Source organism: Camarhynchus parvulus, chromosome 5, assembly GCF_901933205.1.
Source record: "Camarhynchus parvulus chromosome 5, STF_HiC, whole genome shotgun sequence".
NCBI classification, from domain to species: Eukaryota; Metazoa; Chordata; class Aves; order Passeriformes; family Thraupidae; genus Camarhynchus; species Camarhynchus parvulus.
In genome coordinates, this window is record NC_044575.1 from 6,165,479 (window position 1) to 6,185,739 (window position 20,261).

The 20,261-nt window shown below is 37.4% G+C and overlaps 1 protein-coding gene across 2 annotated transcripts in view; it reads right to left on the reverse strand.

Annotated features, from left to right (window-relative positions):
• The window catches only part of USP47 (ubiquitin specific peptidase 47), a 51,470-nt gene that overhangs the window by 17,781 nt on the left and 13,428 nt on the right, over positions 1–20,261 (reverse strand). The window contains exons 2-11 of one of the 2 annotated variants that reach the window (XM_030948537.1): positions 15,667–15,870; positions 14,696–14,809; positions 13,440–13,578; positions 11,817–11,913; positions 11,173–11,318; positions 10,283–10,362; positions 9,332–9,481; positions 3,251–3,346; positions 3,008–3,160; positions 1,435–1,602 (exon numbers count right to left, since the gene is read on the reverse strand). In XM_030948537.1, the coding sequence (XP_030804397.1) occupies positions 1,435–1,602; positions 3,008–3,160; positions 3,251–3,346; positions 9,332–9,481; positions 10,283–10,362; positions 11,173–11,318; positions 11,817–11,913; positions 13,440–13,578; positions 14,696–14,809; positions 15,667–15,870 (1,347 nt within the window). Of the gene's footprint in view, positions 1–1,434; positions 1,603–3,007; positions 3,161–3,250; positions 3,347–9,331; positions 9,482–10,282; positions 10,363–11,172; positions 11,319–11,816; positions 11,914–13,439; positions 13,579–14,695; positions 14,813–15,666; positions 15,871–20,261 lie in introns of both variants that reach the window. The other variant, XM_030948536.1, reaches the window with a different exon arrangement.

Sequence of the window (20,261 nt, forward strand, 5' to 3'; positions counted from 1 at the left end):
CATATAAATTAAAAAATAAAACTGAACCACACTGATTCACAAGTGTTACAAGGATATTTTTAGACTATGTAAAAGAAACACTCTATGTTCTCAGCATATCTCACATCCATTATTAAGATATCCAAACCAAAAAGCTTGGCTTGACAGCTTGTTTGCCTTGAGAACAAGTAGTATGAAACAACTGGCCAACATTTGGACGTCCCACTTGCATTATAGACACATTAAAATATTCTGGTCTTGTTCAGTCAAGTGACTAGAATTAATTTTTTCATCATTTCCAACTAAGACTGACAGTATTCAGAACATATACCAAAAACACCCTCTCAAATGGTTCAAGGTAAATACAAACAGGGCCAGATGTGAAGATTAACATGCAAGTCAGCCTTTAAAACTGCTCCTTTACAAAAGTACCAGCTGAAGCCAAACAGCTTTCTACCAAGACTGAATGAAAGCTAGTGGCCTAATTTCAGATGAGTTCATTGAACAACAATACATGAAGTACATATTGTAGACATTACCATAAAATTCAACATTTTCCATGAAAACTCAACCAGGTTCATCAGCAACCTCTACCAACCCTGATGTCCCACAGCAGGATTGCTGCTATCCTGGACTGACCTGCTATTTAATTCCTTTATATTAAGATGACTGAAGGAATATTTAACATTTAGACCCTTGGCTTCATCTATGTAACTGATCAAAACTTCCCAATCTTCTCCTACTACTCTGCAAGATGCTTTTGCAGCTAAATCTGGTAGACCTTTGACAGCTGGCCACAAGTAAAACCACTGCTCACAAGGCAAAACAGGTCTTCAGTTTTAAGGGTCTGCTGGCAAAACAAGTTATTGGAAATTCTCAGTCTGACAAGCTGGGAAGACTTTTATGTATCTCAGGTGAGCTCCAAATCAGTTGAATTTTTTGCTTTGTTGTAATGTCAATTTTTGAAAATTCAAATAAACTCACACACTTCCAACCTCTCACCTCACCTTCAATGTCAGAATTAATTATATATTTATCATTTACATTTGTGGTGGGTAGACCCTAGCCAAGAACAAAGCATCCCTCCAGCCAGTCAGTCACTACTTCCCTCAAGTGGGATGGTGGAGAAAATCAGAAGAGCAAAAGTGGGAACACTTGTGGTTGGAGACAATGACAGTTTAATAGATAAAGGAAACATACAAAAAAATTAATAGTGCAGTGATGCAAAGGCATTACTCTGCACACACCCATCCCCTTCCCCTCAGCAGACCAATGCCCAGTCAGTCTCTGAACAACAGCAACCTTGGAAAGCCCCCAGTTTTCCTGCAGAGCATGACGGTGCCCAGCAGGGAACCTGGCATGGAATATTCTGGTGGTGAATGCAGGTCAGCCTTTCCAGCTGTGTCCCCCCTTCCAGCCTCCTGCCCATCCTTCTGAGAGCCAGTGTTATCATACCTTTTCACTGCCAGCTTTAGAGATCCTCTCTGCTGCACTATTGCTTTCAAGGCAGATTCCTTCATCAACTCCATCATCATTAGAAAAATCATTGCTCATCTGATCACTGTGACAACTGCCTTCATTTTCAGCTCCACTATCAGTGCAACTCTCAGTCTGAGGAGACTTCTTAAAAATAAGACATACACACTAACATTATACAACATTACAAGCTACATGGAACAGGAAATAACAGTGTTTGTGAAATGAAAAAAATCCACTCTATGAAGCAATCAAATTCCTCAAAAACTAGAGACCTCTGTAATTCAGCACCAAGAACAGACTTGTTTCTGTTGGTGTCTTCAGTCCACCTCTTCAGTGTTCCTGGGCTTTGTGTGCAACTGAACAATAATTAGGAGCTTTCAGATTTGGCAAAGTTATATTTGTTACTAGCCTATTCCATTCACTAGCTATCCCAATTCAGTACCTGGAAGTCTGATACTAAAAACCAATCTGTTGTAATGTGGCCCTGTTAATCAGAACTGACTGAAAATATTTTCAGTCACATCCAAAGACTTTTTTTTTTCATTTCAACTCATTGGACCTAGCCAAGGTATTACAATAAGACTGATTAGTTCTGCTAGCTTAACAGCATGGTGTCACCAACACTGTGAATGCAGCTCACTCAGTATAGTCATCTCTTACCTGATCCTCTTGCCTCTGGATAATTGTTTTGATTTTCTGACAGTCCTTAATTTTATCTGAGTTCTGTTCTCCCAGATCAATCTTCATTGTTATTTATCCCACTCACTCTGAGAGGTATCAAATTGTCTACATGGGATCATTCCTAAGACAAGGGTTTGTAGAGAGCCAGAAAAGCCTCTCCATGTGCACATCCAGGCAGTATTTCTCTTACACCAGTGCAAGCCAACAAATGTTTTCAGGAATGAAATTAGAGAAATTACTTTGGTCTTCAATGCAAAACACACAGTAAATACTTCTTGGTGAATGTAAGTGCACAACATGAATTTTGGTAAAACCCATAAAGTAAAAAGCCAGAAGACTGATGGGAAAAAATAAAATTTTTAAAATCTTATTTCTACAGTATACACTAACTACATGGTGATTCAGAGGGAAGAAATTAATTATTAATGATTTCTGGACTAACTTCAATATTCAAAGTTTTGAAACTTTACATCACCTCTTATGACCAACACAATTCAGACACAAGTTTCAGATAAATCTTCCCTTCTGGAATTGCAGTATATATAGAAGCCCTGAGACTCCTGTCTTTAAATCTGTTGATTGAAGATATAAGAAATCTGAAAGAGCTTCCTTATGGAAGCAGGAACCCCAACTACAGAGAACACATTTGTTTGCAATATTAAAAAAAAATCCATATGGACAGACTTAAAATCTTCAAATTATAGCACTAGCATGGCTAAAGAACATTATACGTAGATGAATAATATTGTTAAAATGGGTTTATATTGTTAAAATGGGTTTATAAGACTAGAATTTTGATTTTCTGAATGAGAAAGGAGAAAGAACTTGAAGGAAGTTAAATGCTTTTCTCTGAAACCAAATACCTTACCTCATCTTCGACATCAATAAAGACACTCATGTCCAACTCCTCTGGAAAAGTCATGCGATCATTGAGTTTAATTCTGTGCATTGTGGTATAATCAAAGTCAAATCTCTTCAGCTGTAATGTCAGCAGGTACGGAAAGTGCAAGAACCTCAGGCCCTAAGTGAAACAAGGACAAGATTATGTCCCTGTTATCAGGATTGGTGTTTATTAAAAGTAATTTTTGCAAATCATTTGACCAGTCTTTACCTTTCTTGCATCACATTTCTTCTTACATCGCTCACAAAAGTACTGATTTGGGCCATCAAGGATCTCAGGTTGAATGAAAGCATGCAGTGCTTCTTCCTAAGAATAAAAACACATTACCCCATTTTTAAAGAGTGTTCACTATGCATGTATAAATTTACAATGAGACTGCAAACACATACAAATATTTCATTTAAATCTACCACCAAAATTTGATTGACAAACTTTGGTACAGATACAATATTTAAGTAAACATGATCAGAAATCAACATTTCTACACCCAGCAAAACCACAATTACTGTTAACTGTATCTGGTTCAGTATTTGATGAATCCAAACTGTCTTTGGTTCAATAGTTACATTTACTCCTGTTACCTTGCACATCACATTTAGTCATTCTGTAAAGTCATCTGCTGTGAAAAAGAGCTTATTTTTAAGCCCTGCCTTGTCCTTGTTCTCCCAGAATTTTGAGATGATTCTTCTGCATTTCTAAGGAGTTTTTCTCAAAAGAGCCAATCTGGTATTTAGAGGGGGAAAGAGGAAGCAGCAGAAAAAAATGTTACTCAGTGCCCTGCATAAAGATAGCCTTAGTCCTGGTTCTACCAAGGGTCAGGAAACTACATTTGAAGATCCTATTTTTAAGCGAAAGCTGGGGAAAGGACAGAGGGAAGAGTATTTGAGTTTTGCTCCCAAAGGAGTGAGAATCAGATAAGGTCATCTCCTAAAAAGACAGAAGTAGTTTCCTAGCTAAACCTTATGAGGCATCTAAGCAATAACTGGAATTTTGTCTTCTGAAAGCTGCCTAGTTTGGGGTAGTTCAAAAACCCCCACAAGTTCTGTCACTAATGCTTACACCCAGGACTTCCATGATTTCTATTTTGCTCCTCACTACAGCAATCAACATTCAAAATACAACCAAACTGACATAATTTGCAGCAATGACACTGCACATTAAGGTGTAAATACTTGAGAACCAACTTGTTCAAACAGAATTCACTAGGAGTACTGAGATGGGTTCACTGAAGAATTTTACCCAGAGATGTTCAAAGTTAAAACCTATGACCCAGTCAGCTTGCAAGCCAATAGGTTCTGGGTTTCTGAACTCCAAGTGGAAGGCAGAAGTTCTCTGTTCAGCCATGGAGGTGAAAGCAAATACAATTTGCAACATCATTTTTAAAACCATCATCTGTTAATGAAGGTCTGTGGCTGTTCCCCTGAAGTTCTGAGTAAGTAAGAAGGGGCTTAACTGGGCAGAGTAAACTCGGCAGTCATAACATGGCTGGCAAAGAACCTACGACTGGTATCTAAATCGTGTTGTTTGGCAAATCCCACTTTGGGAACAAATCAAGGATATGCCAAGTTCTTCACAAAAGTCCCCAGTTCTTCTCTCCTCCCTTCTTTCTTTCCAAGAATGGAGGCCATCAGCAAGAACAACAAGTATTTTCCAAAAGCTCTGTTGCTAGTCTAGGAGAAAGGACTTTTAAAAAATGGACTCTATTCCAGGTGACAACTATTCACAAATGAAGGATCTACCAAACTCCATAAAACAACTGTACAGTGAAGGCAGTCATCTCAGTTTCCCACTTTTTGAGCCAGCCAGAAAGGCTTTTGAACAGCCTGAAATCACAGCTCTTGGGCAGAGACTCCCCAGACATAGGAAAACATTTTAGAGTTTGAAATGAACTGCTGTCTATGTCTTTACTTCCTAAATGCTACAGAAGCTGAGTTGCTTTTTACTCCAGGGCCACAGACAGCTAGTGTTTAGTACAATTATGTACTGAAATGTAAGAAATCTCATTCTAAAATGTAAGAAAAAAGACTAAACAAGTTAGAACCTGCTTTAAAAGAAAGCAGAAGAAATGAATTGCTGTATTTTGATTATTATTCACAACTATTTCAGCAAAAGCAAACAAAGTTAATGGTCAACACAGAAAACATGAATCAGAAAACACCACATGATGACATCATAATCAGTGACAGAACTGTCTTGTGAGCCAAATACCAGTTAAGGCAAGAAAAATATATTTCAAGTGTAAGAAAAAAGTTGCAGCTCATGTATCAACATGAATATAAATGGGATTATATGGAGGATGGGACATAAATTATTGTGTAATGCTTATGCAGACTCATGTGATGTGCAATTTAACAAGGAAAGACCCTACAAAATTTTACATAAGGCAAGAAGTGATGATGCTTTAGACCCCTGAGAAGGCAATGAAGCATTATTACATCACTCTTGAGGTTTCACTGCTTAGCACACATAGTGAGCTGTGCTTTGAAAGGTCTGATTGAAGCTCCTGGGACCTCCATTACTTTTGAGCTATATATATATAGCCATGTATTTTTCAATCCTTGGATAATCACCATTGCTGCTCCCCAGGCTGATTCTCTTCCCTCTTACATCATCTTTACACCAAGGTTAGTTCTGCTGATTAGGAGGTTTCTTAATACACTTCCTACTCTAGTGTAGTTCACTGCTCTCTGCTCTGACAGTTTACTCAGCAAAACCAGGGGCAAAGCTGCCAAGCTGCACAGCCTTTCACAGCACACATCCCCTGCCCTGCAGTGCCACCAGAAGTCAGTGTTACCTCAGGAGTTACCTTCAATGTGGCAGCTCTTATCTACCTTTGGAGTCACTGAGCATTTCCAAAATCCCCTACACACACACTTCAAAATAAAGCTTAAGTGATCAAGCTACAGATTAGGGTGACAAAAGCTATTTAAACTTCTTTCTAGTTCAAAGAATCAAAAGAACAATACAGGCTGAAAGAAATTTCTGGAGATCATCTGATCTTAATCCCTTGCTCAAATCAGGTCAAACTTTAGGCATATTGCCCAAAGCCTTGTCCAGCCAAGTTCTAAGTGTATTCAGTTTTTAATCTTCTAAAATTTCTATCACTTAGCACACTAAAATGCTGTAACAATTCAACCTAATTATTGTCGGGCTTAAGAGAAGCACTGCAGACAACTTTCCCCTCCATAAAAATGCGTTATGATCTAGTCAGTAGTTCGACAAGTGCCATACTGCAAGCCTTCATAAATGTGCAAATTTGTAAAACCTGTGAATAGGAGCAGTAGGACCTTTATGAAGCCTTACACAACAAATGGCATTTAGGCAAAACTGCTGCTGGAAAAAGCTAGAAACTAACTGCCATCTCAGGTTTTCAGAGTTCATCAGTTTTCCAATGCGCTCAAAGAGTATGTTCCATGAAAAATACAAGACCTCGTTGTTACTGATCTAGCCTTAAAAACAAAGAAGGAATTATCACATCATCCATATTCTGCCTTCAACAGTTTGGCAAGGACACCACAAAGTAAGTTCACATAAAGTTCAAAGTAATTTCTGCCCTAAGAAGGACTACTTGTACACATACTTACATTCTCAAAAGAAAAGCTATGGTACAAAAGATCTTGAAAACTAACAATACTTAACAAAACACAACTGCATTGGCTACACCTCCAGAATACTTGGATCATTACTAGTTTTCTGGTATTGCAAATCAACTCTCACTGTTTTAGTATCATAATTTCAGCATCACTGCTAGTTCCCAGCTGCGTCTTTTTCTCCACTGTTCATCCTGCAAAATATATTTTTTTACTTCAAAACATTTCAGCTTATGCCTAGTGCTGTTAAATTCAAAAAGACACTAGTACCTACAAAAATCAGAAGGCGAATTGTTGCTCCTGTTTACCTCCCTGAAATAAGCCAAATGTTTTTATGTCTGGATTTCTACTGACCTCAAGAAAAGCCTGATTCAGGGGTTTTCTGACACCATACCCTTGAACAATGCAGATTACATAAGTGTTTTTTTCAGAAACCATCTTGTGTCACACACTGACAACATCTCAATGCCCCAGAGCTGCCCCAGTGAGTTCACAGCTATGCTATATGGAATTGGGGGATGGAGTGGAAAATCAGAACAATTCTAAATGCAAACCTTAAGACCACACTGAAGAATTTCAGAATTAGTTCACAGTAGGAAATAAAGAAAGCATGACATTATCCTTCCCAGTTCTTCAATGTCCCCATGCATTGAGAAGTAATATACATACAAATTAATGCAACATTTCAAGTATCTGCATTTCTTTGGTAATACACAATGTCAAACAGTGGGATAATGCTCTTTAAACGGCATTCTACAGATTAACCTTATTCAAGGCTCATCCATCCATTCTCTCTTATTGGAAAGTAATGGAAAATCACTTACCTCTAACTAGAGTTCTTTGAAGGTAGTATCCTCCTTAGATCCCCTATCTTGGGTTGTGTCGCCTGCTGCAAGTTCCCTCAGGAGCTGACTAGCAAGGTCTAAAAAGTTTTACATTCCCTTCCATAAGCCCTATTAGCGCATGTGTGAAGTTTTTGATCTCCCAGACCCTTTTACCTACACCTACTGAATCACATCATCTATGGATCAATGGAGGATACTACCTTCAGAGAATTCCATTTAGAAACAGGCGATTTTTCCCTTCTCCAAAAGCAAGTATCCTCCATATCTCCCCACTGCTGAAGACTACAGAACTAAAAATTACATCTGCTATTGTTCATACATATGCAGGGAGGAGAATCAACTGAATGTAATCAGAATAGGAATTGAAAAAAGCTCAAAAATTGAAGCATCAATACAAGTTGCAACCATGTAAGTTTGGGTAACAAAAATCTTGAAACTACGTTCCTCAATGTAGTGAACCCAGTAAATGCTGACTGAAAGGAAAAATATCATGTACTATTAAAACTAATCTGAACTTTAAGTCCTTATTCATTCAAGTTTTGTTTTTACAAATAGACAAAGTCTTTTTTTAGCATTGCATTACAGACTTGCCCATTGAAGAAAAAAACCTTTCCATTTAAGACATATGAACAATGCATTGTTAAATGCAGAATTAAACTACATGAACTGAATAGTTTTCATTATTTTTAATAGATCATAAAAATCTAATTATTGAATAAAAATTACAACAAATAAAATTTAGTTCAGGCAATACTGCTAGAAATTAGGGTTAAAAGATGAAAAGGGAAGCCATCTGAATAAAATATCAATCTGCATTAAGACAGCTTCCACTAGCTGGACAGTTCCAGAAAATTTTGATCTTAGGAAGAATTTGAAGGACATTACTAACTTGAATTCTTTTCACAAGACCAATGTCCCTCACCTTTACTACTTCTCAAGACTGATATTTAAAGTTTCAAAGTATAAAGTACTTTGAAGCTATACTATAGTTTAAATTAATTCTAACAATTCTTAACAGAATTACCGTTAAGAATTATGGACTATTAGTGGTTTAAAAATATTGCCAGCACACTAAATACAGAAGAAAAAATACTTTATGTTTAATAAACAAGCCAATTACACAAGTATTTGTTTAAAACAACCTTTACTGAAAGACTTGTTTGATTTATTCTTATTCTTTCTCACAACTCCATCCATAGTATACGGTGGAATTTCACAGTTTGTAATACTTTTTTTTTCAGGGTGGAAAAACTCAAACAAACGAACTTCCACAGATTTACTAAGCAGTAGTTATGCTTGCCAGCATCAGTAAAGCTGGAGCAAAAGAGACTACAAACATTGATGTAGAACAAGATTTTTGAATCATCATCAAATTGCTTATTAAAAGGATATGGTATCTAAAAAGTGACCTTTAAAAAGCACAGCAACAACATGGCAATTAAAGTAAAAATTTCATGTCAATGTTCTGTTCTTTCACTAACACTTTCAATAAAGCTATGAAAATTTAGCAGATGTGCCAGTAAAAAAACCAACCCAAATACTGAAGATTTTATCAGGAAGAAAATAACTGATTACTGCAGCCCTAAGGCAATAAAGTTGCATTTCCCCTCCCCTTATACATGCACCAGTAGGACTCATCGAAGGGCAAAAGAAAAAAAAACCAAAACAAAAAATAAACCAAAAAGCCAAAAAAAAGAAAAATCTTCTAGAACTTGCTAGCTGGTTCACTGCACAAAGACGAACACCCCAAGATGGAGTATCTAGGATGATACTTACCAGGGAACCAATTCTACCACTGGGGCATTATGTATTCTATGTGTGTATGGATGCACTATTAGGACCATAATAGTACACACCACGCTAGCAAACGCCTGGCTGGAGCCATAGGGCCGGATGACCAGAGGGATATCCAGGTACGTGTCGATTCTCCAGCCTTCATAGCCACACTCTAGGCACCTCACATAGTCCTTCAGTTTGCCTTGGTACAGTTGATTTATAAGATCAGCCTGAAACAAACAGATCCAGCAACAGGGATTTAAAAAAAATGACCAATATCCTATTTTTTTGGCTTTACAAGAAAATACATTCTTGTCAATTAAGTCTTAATTGCATGGTTACACATTTAAAACACTACTCCCCAGCAGGAATATCTCCTGAATTCTTACTTTGCCCTGCCCAAAACATGTATCAAACAAGCTTCTCAAATGATGTTACATAAGTTTCCGTGTCCTTAATAGTCATGCCTTAAGCAACTATAAAAGCACCAAACTCAATTTTAAAATGAGCCTGATCTTGTAGACATTGTTAACAGACTGACACTGCAGTCCTTTCCTGTGTTTCCAGAGACAATTTACCAATTACTCCTATTTACCAAAACTGGCCTGCAAGAAGGTGGCCATTTATCAGAACGTATCCTGTGCCAGAAATATATTCCTAACTTTCTCCTGCATTAAGAAGGGAGAGCTTGAGCTTCTAGAGGCCACAACAAAGCCTAATAAATACTGACAGCAAGGAAGTTATTGTAGGAGTTACACAGTCACTTTCTGCGTTTCAAATAAAGACTGAGTATAACATTCCAGAGTGCAGAATATTCCACTTTTAACTGGGGGAGGAAAACAGATGCAACACACTCTTGAAAGTCATAAATCACAATAGCTTATTGCAAGGAACCAGAAAACTGGAAACTACCACAGATTTTCAATAAGCTGGTAGTTAAAATTTAGTAAATGATTTTTAAAATCATTAGAAAACCCAACAAATGCCCACAATACTATACCACTGAATTAAGATACTTTTTCCAAGCTTACCTGCTCCGTTTGCTTCCACTTCTGCTCCAAAGCATCAAACATGACTCTACAAAGCTCCTGCACATCATGCTGCTGCCACGCTGTTAAAAATTGAAGTTATTATTAGTTAAAACAGGAGATGTTGTTAGTCCCAATATTGACTGTAGCCTAAGAATGCTTCCTAAAAAACTACTCATTAGTTCAAGTGTGTACCTACACTACTACCTACTCACTACTGGGCCAGTGTTCAATTCCACAGGTAGCTGCCTCTCAATGTAAGCCAGAAAAATAAGCAACCAGCTTGCTCACTATGTTTATACATAAACAAGAACTGTGTACACAAGCAAGAATATGTGAAAAATACAGAACTGCTAATGTACACTGGTATAAAACAAACTGCTTCTGATTTCTGTCCCACTTCGCACTGATATTCCAAAACCCAACTTCCCACTTCTCATCATCATGTGCTAATGGAAAAATCAACAGGTGATGGGGCAAAATTACTCCACACAAGTGTAAAAAAGACACACACAGCGCTTGATTTGAGGTAGACAATAATATGGGTAACTCCATAAATGCAACATGGGCATCTGACATTTGTGATTCAAAACAGAAGCAAGTTTCCTATAAAGAATTACTTTTTTAGAAACCATTTACATGTGTAATGGCAGTTTAATTACAAAAAAATAATGCTTTTTACTTTAACAGCCCAAAACTCAGAGATGCCATTTCTTTAACAATCAAACACTGTGCACAATGAAGTATCCATGTAGGCTATTTTGTTTCCACTGAATAAGTTGATTCTATTAATTACTCTTAATTATTCTGGTATTTTCCCCCATGAACAGCAGTTTAGCCCCTAGCAGGCAGCAGCTGAAGCAAACCACAGCAGATTAACAGCTGCACATTACCTTCACTACTGTCCCATCCAAAACTCCGCGTAACATCTGTTGTTTCAATTGCCCTTTTTTTGCTGGTCTGCAGTAAAACAAACAGTCTTTGTAGCTGGTAGGGGATACTCCTCTCAGGATCCTCTTCAGATTCCTCAAATTCCCACCTATTTGGAACACAAGATATTTCACAAATAAAACTCCTTTGAAAACATTACTCAAAAAAGCATTAAGTCAACATTTACTACATTTCAGGTCTGCCATGTCACAGGTTAACTGCAGCTCTCTTTCTTGGGAGAAGTCAAATGCAGTTGCTTTCCATTTCTGCAGTAAGTGGCAATGATACTCTTCAAATGTATAAACATAAAACCAAAAATTTTGAAGACATTCACTGTACAGACATGAACTGCACTTAGCATCAAATTTAACTTTCAGTTTGATGTTTTCAAGATTCTTTAAAAAGCGTCCATGCCACAACCAGTAACTTATATTTTACTTAAAAGCTGAAGCTTTTAAGCAGATATAATTTATAAGTCTATTCAGCTTGACTTTCATTATGATTTCCAGTATCCAAACAAGGAAATTTTGACAGGTGAAATCCCAAAGGGTCTCCTACCAATATGAACCAGCACAAATTTAAGAAGTTGTTGATTCTATATACTCACTTATACAATGCATTTCTAAATTCAGGAGTCATGAAAAGTGTTTGCAGAAGGCTGTTCAAGTAGCAAGTCATTGCTTGATTTACCAGCCCCACATAACCTAAAAATATGAGAATAATGAGATGGAAATAATGCAAAAAGATGGCACATCAATTCAAGAGTTAAAACACTTGACAAGAAAACAATTCTATGATAGTGACAGTGTTTAAGAACTGCATTCATCTGTTGTTATTTATTGCTATTTACACTACAAATGAAGGAAATGTTATAACTTCTGAAAGCAACAGAGAATAATAGTTCTCCTGAATGACATGAAGCTGTTTTTTGATCACATTAAAAAGCAATATTGAATGCTGAATACTACACTAATGGGGATGTAGGTAACTATAAATAATTGCAGATTTAAATATTTTACAGAATAAACTAGAATTTTCTAAGAATCAATTGTGTATCAGCTTGCTTATTGCTTTATATCTGCTAAAAGTATCCTAGTAATAATGCTATTATAATTTGTATCTGCACTGGTTTTATTATTGTTTTCAAATCAGAAATAAAAAAAAAATCCCAAGTGCCCACACAACACTACTATTCTAAACCCTTCCTCCTTAAATAACTAATTAAAAAAACTAAATTAACTACTAAAACACTGTCATTTTTACTAGCTGAAAATGAAATTATTTACTTATATTAATCTAAGCTGTAATGTTAAGATTTTCTCCAAAATACGCAATATTTGCAACAACTGATAAGCAAGGAGCATATACTGAAGCATCATATAATAAAGGAATTAAAAATGCTTGTTTATACTCTGAAAATTCTTGAAAAAAAAGAATCTCAGTACCATACTAGTAATGAAAAGCCAGCTACTTCACACACGGGCATTTTCTGTGAAGAGACTGAATCAGAACATTTGTACTTTATTTTTTACTCTACACTACATTAATAATCTTTTCAGTTTTATTAAATGAAAGAAAAGGCAGATAAACTTTGTTACTTGCCAAAAAGCCTTAAACAGGTAAGAAGTAGAGCAACAGAGTGTCAGCTTAGTGGCTGCTCAGCACCTCTACCTCAGCTGTAATTTGCTGTCTCCTCCTGCCCTGCAGAGCAGCCTCCCAGAACCCCAGGCACTCCCTTCCCCAGCAGGGCCTGCTGGCTGGGGGATGCAGGAGGAGCCTCTCCAAGAGGGGAAGCCTCCTCTCCCGGAGGCAGAGAAACCTGCAGCTCCTGGCAGGAATTCTCAGGCCAAGCAGAGATGTGGCAGGAGCCCCTCCAGTAACAGGGTATCCAGTCCTCCTTCAGCGGGGAGTGAGCACAGCTGGAGCTGGGCACCGCTGATCCAACCCTGACTATGAACTAGGGATGAGCAGCACTCCAGCACTGCAAAGGAGCACCCTGACGGAGTCTGAATTACCCTGTCCCAGGTAAGGAAAGGATGGAACACAGTTCTTCCATTTCTAAAGGGATGGGAGAATATCATAAAAAACATGAATAAAAAATGTAGCAGTGATGTGGGTATTTTTAAAATAAATTGCAATTTATTAAAAAAAAATCTTGAAGTGCTGCTATTTGAAAATGTGCTAAAATAATTACAAACTAGCATTGCCTTTAAAAGAGAGAACAAAATACCTGTCTCTGATTTGCTCAGGACTGAAGAATAAGAATAGCTTTGACTGACATAGTCATGGGTACATCCAATGGAGCCTTCTCTTGGAAGGGGGCCTATAAATCTCTCCTGTGCACCATCCTCTGCTGTACCTGACTCCTCCTGAAATACAAACACACCCATGGTGTGCACAAGTTAGACAAAACATTTTTACTGAAATATATATGAGTTCTACTTTTCTCTCATGGCTAAGAAACCAATTTTGCTTAGGCACATCACACAATTTTTTCAACATTGCAGATACACAGTGTAACTTTAGTTCTGCCTTCCAAATTCTCAAGCCCTTGACACATTGTTCTTTAGCACTGGCAGAAAGACGGGTTCTTTGGAACACTGCACAACCAAACATACTATTACAATGTACACAACAAGCAAGTTGGCAATTTAGCATCTCCTGTGCCTCAAGTTTTCTGCACTGCAATACAGAATAAGATTTTTTTCCAGACATACAAATTTCACTCCATTACTCTTCCAGAACCATTCTTAAATTCTGATCTTGAGCACAATTATTTACACATGGGGCTTTTTCCCCTTCTCCAGGTAATCAAACTCCACAACAAAGGCTAAGTAAGCCAGCGTTATGCTGATACAAGAGCTAAGCAATAAATCTTAATATATCACAAGTCTATCCAATCCTTGATTTGAGGATATTGCAGCTGTGTGCATCATGTATTTGAGAAACAGAAAATTTCAAAGTATTTGTTAGGGCAAACAGTGACTTCTAGCAACACTGCCGACTCTTCTTCTATAATTTTTAATTTATTTATTCATTTTTCCATAAAGATAAATGTGGAAGCATCTCACTGCTGTCAATGCAGGGTTGCCATTTCTGAGAATTCTGCCAGAAAGGCCAAACATTGCTTTCAAATACCCAGAGGAAAGGATATATGATTAAATATGTATGGTTAAGACTTATCTCTGAATGTGTCAAGACTAATTAATTATTTAACCTTAGAAAATTGCTTGCAGCAAACATCACATAAATATTGACAAGCATGAACAGAATGACAGCAAATCATTACTAATGGAATTGGTCCCACTCAGGAGAAATGCGAACATAGATGTAAATATAGTCAAAGTGTGTTGAGAAAGTTCCCAAAGAAGCTTAGGATGAAATATTCAGCCCAGTTTTATTTCATGTTCTGATCTTACACAAGCACTACAAAGAATACACACCTCTCCCACAACACTGGCTTATGCAGCTGAGTGAAGATTTTACCTGCATTACGTGAGGCTGCTCACCATCCTTGTCTGTCAAATGCAGAAAGTTCTTCTTCCCTGGCTCAAAACCAGCATCAAGAATGGTTTTGTCACTGTTCTGATCTATTGGAGTCTGCTAAAAAGAGAGTAAAACAACAGAAAAAACACTTTTTAGAAACAGATCTATATGCAATTAAGAGACTCCATCCAAGTACATTGCTTGATGTGGTTGCTGACACAATAAGATCACATGAAAATAAATAATTATCCAGTAAACAAAACACACATCATCAGCACTGAAGTAAGTTGGGAACAGTTTAAGAAACATTATAGTCAAATGCAGTTAGTTAATCTTAACAGCTGGTTAATCTATTCAGGAGTCAGACACCAGTCTGTAAGTTTCTTGTGAACATCACATTATCCAATGTCCTCTATAGCATGCAGACACTTTCTTTTCTTTAAAAGAAAAAAAAATTACTTTCAGCAGGCATAAACGTGACCTGAAATAAACTTTTGTCTATTTCTTAACAAACCTTAGAAAGTTTTCTAGGTGCATCCATAGAAATAATATTAACTAAAACAAACACTGATTTACAATAAAGCATAGGAGTGATATAAATAATTTTTTAATGCAATATATTCAAATAGGTCTAAGAAACATCAGGACCCACTACACAACATGCTGCTGCTGAGAAGAAAACATTTCTCAAACAAGACTACAGGAAATTGAGACTATTTATCATGGTATTATTATTAAACATATATACTGATAACAAAAACTAATATTGCATCTGAATGATCATATTAGTTTTTGTTTAATGATTAAACAGATATATCACTAAAGAGCACACTTTGAGACTAAAATTCAGCCAAATCAACACAGCGGCATCAGCACAAAACGTTACAGGAATTCAATAGCACCAGAGAAGGAGGTTTTCTGTACTGTGAAGTGTTTAGTGCCCAGAGGGAGCAGCAAGCTCAGCTCCCTACCGTGTCAGTGGCAGTGTCTCCGTTGCCCCACACCAGATCAAAGGAGCCGTTCACGTAGCCCACTTTGGCAGCCACGTCTGCAAAGAGCCGCCGGAGCGGGGTGGAGGCGGGCAGGTTCAGGGTGACGCGCTCGTTCACCGTCCTGGAATTCGTGGTGTCCTGGATTATACACAGCACCCTGGGCTCCTCAGCAGCACATTCTGCCTGCAATGACAGCACACAACAAGTCAGGAGCAAAAGCAGGAACGTTTAGGAGCTTAACTGAAAAATCAAAACAAGACTTCACCAATAAAATGTAGTGTACTTTTAAAAACTCAGGTTCCTAAAACTGGACTTTATTTTCTGAAGTGAGCATGAGAAAATGGAGAACCTTCCAGTTTTGAAAAATCTATAAAAACAAGCTTCATTTTTATAGAACAAGAAGGAATTTGTTCTGGTGTGGGGACAGAGAAACCGCTCAGGTTCCACACAGAATTCCAGCTAGCAAGCGGATAGGAGACTCCTTCAAAATCAGGAACAGACTTCCAAGTCATCACTTCCAGCTTTGACACAATCATAAATCCTGCTGAGGAAGAATATACCTTTTGTGACTTTCCTGAATGCAACCCAGAAAATTTGCAAGCTTCCAAGCAACCTTGGAAGCTGACCACTAAACAAAAGTTTCATGATCAAGCCACCAACTTCCTACTAACTCCACAGCTGTCTGAGTTGCAGGAGATACTCTTCTGCCTGAACAAAGTAAGACAATTAGCACTGACAAATGGCTACTGAACAAAGTAAAGAGAGTTTAACTACAAACTTCAATGTATCTGAAATCAGAACAATAATGATCTTGAATGAAAGTGGTAATGGAATAGCAATAAAAGTTTCTGGACCCAGGTAAGTCTAGAAAAACAGCAGCTTTCCAACACTGAAAACCACTGAAAACACTGAGGAAGTCAAAAATCTAAGCACAATCAATTAATTACCTTAATTATCCAAAACTGTAGAACAAGAATAACTGATATTTAAATACACATCTCATAGGAAAGGATCAGGTAAGTAAAAGGAATTAGTCCTTCAGGGACTCAGCCTTTTCAAGCTGTAACACACAGAAGCATTAGTAATGCATTGTCAAAGTGTCCAAATCTCAGTCCGTGGCTAAAGGCCACAGCATCCAAAAAGGCAAAAAACCACGTGCGGTGCTATCATGATTTTCAGTGGATAAGAACAACAAATGGCAATAATTACATTCATGCCCAAACTCTCAGCCAAACATCACCAAGCCAAGCAGCTTCTAGAGAATAGAGAACTACAAAGCAGATTTGAACATCTTCAGAATTCCCTGTATTTCTACACAACCAGCCTCTCAACACAGATGGGCACCACCAAAGTCGTACAGCCCCTTTTGAGAGCTCTTACATCACCAAACCCGTGGAAAAGGAACACGGACATTCCAGCTGATGCCTTCATTCCAGGGGATTGCAAGATCTGCTGGCAGTGTTCACATAGAATAAAATGTTAGCTGACTGCAGCATCTATTCCTATCAGCGTCACAAAAAAGTTGTTAAGAGGAAGGCAAATAAAACCACCCTCGATCCAATCTGTATGATATTAGTTTGCTTTTGATTGGGATTTTTATTTTTAAAGACTTTGGAGTCCCATTTCTTTAGGTTTATTAAATGAAATATCCTGTGTGGAAGCCTTCATTAACTGCATGCTCAAAAAGATTCTAAGTGTTATTTGCAGCAAATCTGTAACACTTCATACATTTCATCTTTATGGGAGAATTTTACATTTATGAACTACTTTTCAAGAAGACACAGAAAACTATTCCTGAAACATTAACCACACATTAAGAAGAAAACAGAGTTTGGAAGTCAAAGTAATTTTGACATATCCTCGCTTTCATCTACTGCACCCACAGAGACACACAGGGCTGTACTTAAGTAGACTAAAATTTAATTTCACCCGTGATTTCTTCTCCTGGGCTCTTCCCTTGAAATTTCCCAGCACAGCATCTTTTCTATTTTGTTGGTGGTTTTTTTTTTTTTGCTGAAAAAGCAAGTTCTCTCATTCACTGTGTGATTAGGAAGAGAAGGTAAAGCTTGTTCAGTGGTCTTCTTTTTTTTTTTCTTTTTTTTTTTCTTTTTCGAGAAGGTGAACAGCAGCTGAAATCCAACAAACTTGTAAAATCAATCCGTACTTACATGCAGGTGCCTCAGCAATGGTAAAGGCTTGCTCTGGGTGGGAGCCCACCCTCCTCTACAGAACACTGCAGGGGGGTTAAGAGTCATTTACTACTATTCATACAGGACTGTCTCAGAAAACAGAAGTTAATTTGGATTTAATTATCCCCACGCTGATTTTTGTATTGATGCTGTAACTTGATGAAACTGTGTATAATCATGTCATGAGCAGCTCTCAGACTCAGTTCCTTGGGCTCCTGCCTTTACATAACCAACACTGACTCCCCTCCTCCCTGCAGAAGCTCCCTGGGAAGTGAACTCCTCCCACTCCCACTTTCCCTGGTACCCTGGATGGTGAATCAGTTGTGACTTGCATTAGAGTTGCTACAGAAAATAATTAGGCACACAGTATCTGAGGGATGGAAATCACATTAAGGGAACAAATTATACATGATTACAGAAGATTTGCTGGTTGGGTTGCTGGATGTGGCACGTCACACAAATCTTTCTTCTTCATAGATGTAATTCTGACAGACTGAACTGCTTTAACTCAGGGTCAGTACAGCAAAGGGTATTAAGCTGTCATTCATTCACACTGTCACCACTTCAAGTTGTTAGTAGTAAATAGATAAAGCAAAAATAACCTCAGCCCAACTCTACTCACAAAGAGCATTCACACACACCAGCTGAACTAGGAGACAACAATGCAACACCTTGTGTGGGGCTACTTTACTACAGAAATAGTGTGAAAAGCAAGACTGGCGAGTGATAGATCCCTCAGCTATTCTGACAGGCTGTTATCAAACAAAATCCACAACAGGAACACAGAAATTCATTTAAACCATTACATAATCTGATATATTATGAGAGCAAAACAATTCCTTTTTTTAACGCAGCGATAGAGACAGCCAAAGCCTCACAGGCCAGTGTAAAAGCATATCAACACATACTCAGTTTGAAGCTACCATTTAGACTGAATTGCAGATGTACATCATCCTTGTATTCAAGACCATGCACAGAGTTTAGTGTCAATAGCTCATGCTCATGTTAAAATAAATAGAAGCTACAACATCATGCTGCTCCTATATTTCTTGGTTATCATTTTATAAAGCTGATTTCATCTGTCTACCTGTGAAAACTTCTTCTTCATTTCAGCAAAGATACTCTGTCTGCAACTCCAAAACATATCCTACAGTATATAAAAACAAAATTAACAAGTCATAAAAACTGCAAGTTGTAAATTGACTTTTATTTTATACTATTAAAAAATATCATTACTGAGTTTGGAAACACCATTCACAGAGTAACTCAAGAAGGAATAGCCTATTTTAATATTTAAATTATCATAGGAGCAATGTTACAATGTCAGTTAAGTTGTAATACAGAGACTACATCTCCTAAAGAAAGAAGTGAATGCATAAGAAAATGTAAATAACAATTCAAGATACAAATTCATATTAACACTTTCCTTGATTATCTTTCAAATATGCCACAGACATAGGTAAATATTTTACCTCAAATGATTCAAGGGTAGGATTAGCATATAACCCTGTAGTTCAGTTTATTAATGTATTTATAAATTATGAAGCTGTCCAGCTTCATATGAAAATGTTCTTTCCTGCCTAAATTATTTCCTGTAGGGAATGTTTATTATTATGAGCCCATTTTTAAGTATGCAGCTGAAGGTAGTAAAGAGATGAAGTTACTGATTTTATTCCTACCACTCTTAAAGAAAGCTTGCCCTGGTATCTCTGATGTGTCATCAAAAATTCAACTACAAACATTAACTGCACAAAATTGTTTTCTGACTAAACATCAAATTAACCAGTTTCTGAATCTCAAAGTGGTGCACTTTGTATTTCTCCAGAAAGGAAAAACAGGAAGTGAGAATGAAGATGCTCATAACATCACTGATCTTCTCCAAATTCCTTCAACGGTGCCCTCAGTAAAGATTACCAAAACAAAAAGCCCTGACAAGATCTTTACTGACATGCCCTGTTTGCCCCACCAAATGACCTACAAAAATAGCCCAAATTAGACTACTGCATTTAATTTCCTAGCAGGGTGACACATAAAGCAAGATTTTTTTCTTCACATACTGAACTGAAGATCCAGTTTGGAAGTTTTAATATGACAAGACTGTGTCGAGCAGTTTCCTTTACACACCAGTCCGTAATTTCAGATTTGAGAGATTTCAGATTTAAATCACACAATTTAAATGTTTTGCTGCCTACTGGTTTTACCTGCTCTTAATCAAAAGCCACATACATTTTGTTAAAATGACCCAAAGGTTAATGGAATCCCAGAACCACCAATCTGAAACTGCTGATTTGTAACATTATCATTGTTATCAAATACATTGCCCTGTCATGGACTTAATTAAGACAAAAAGTTTTCCTCCTAATCAGAGACTCCAAAGACCCCTGA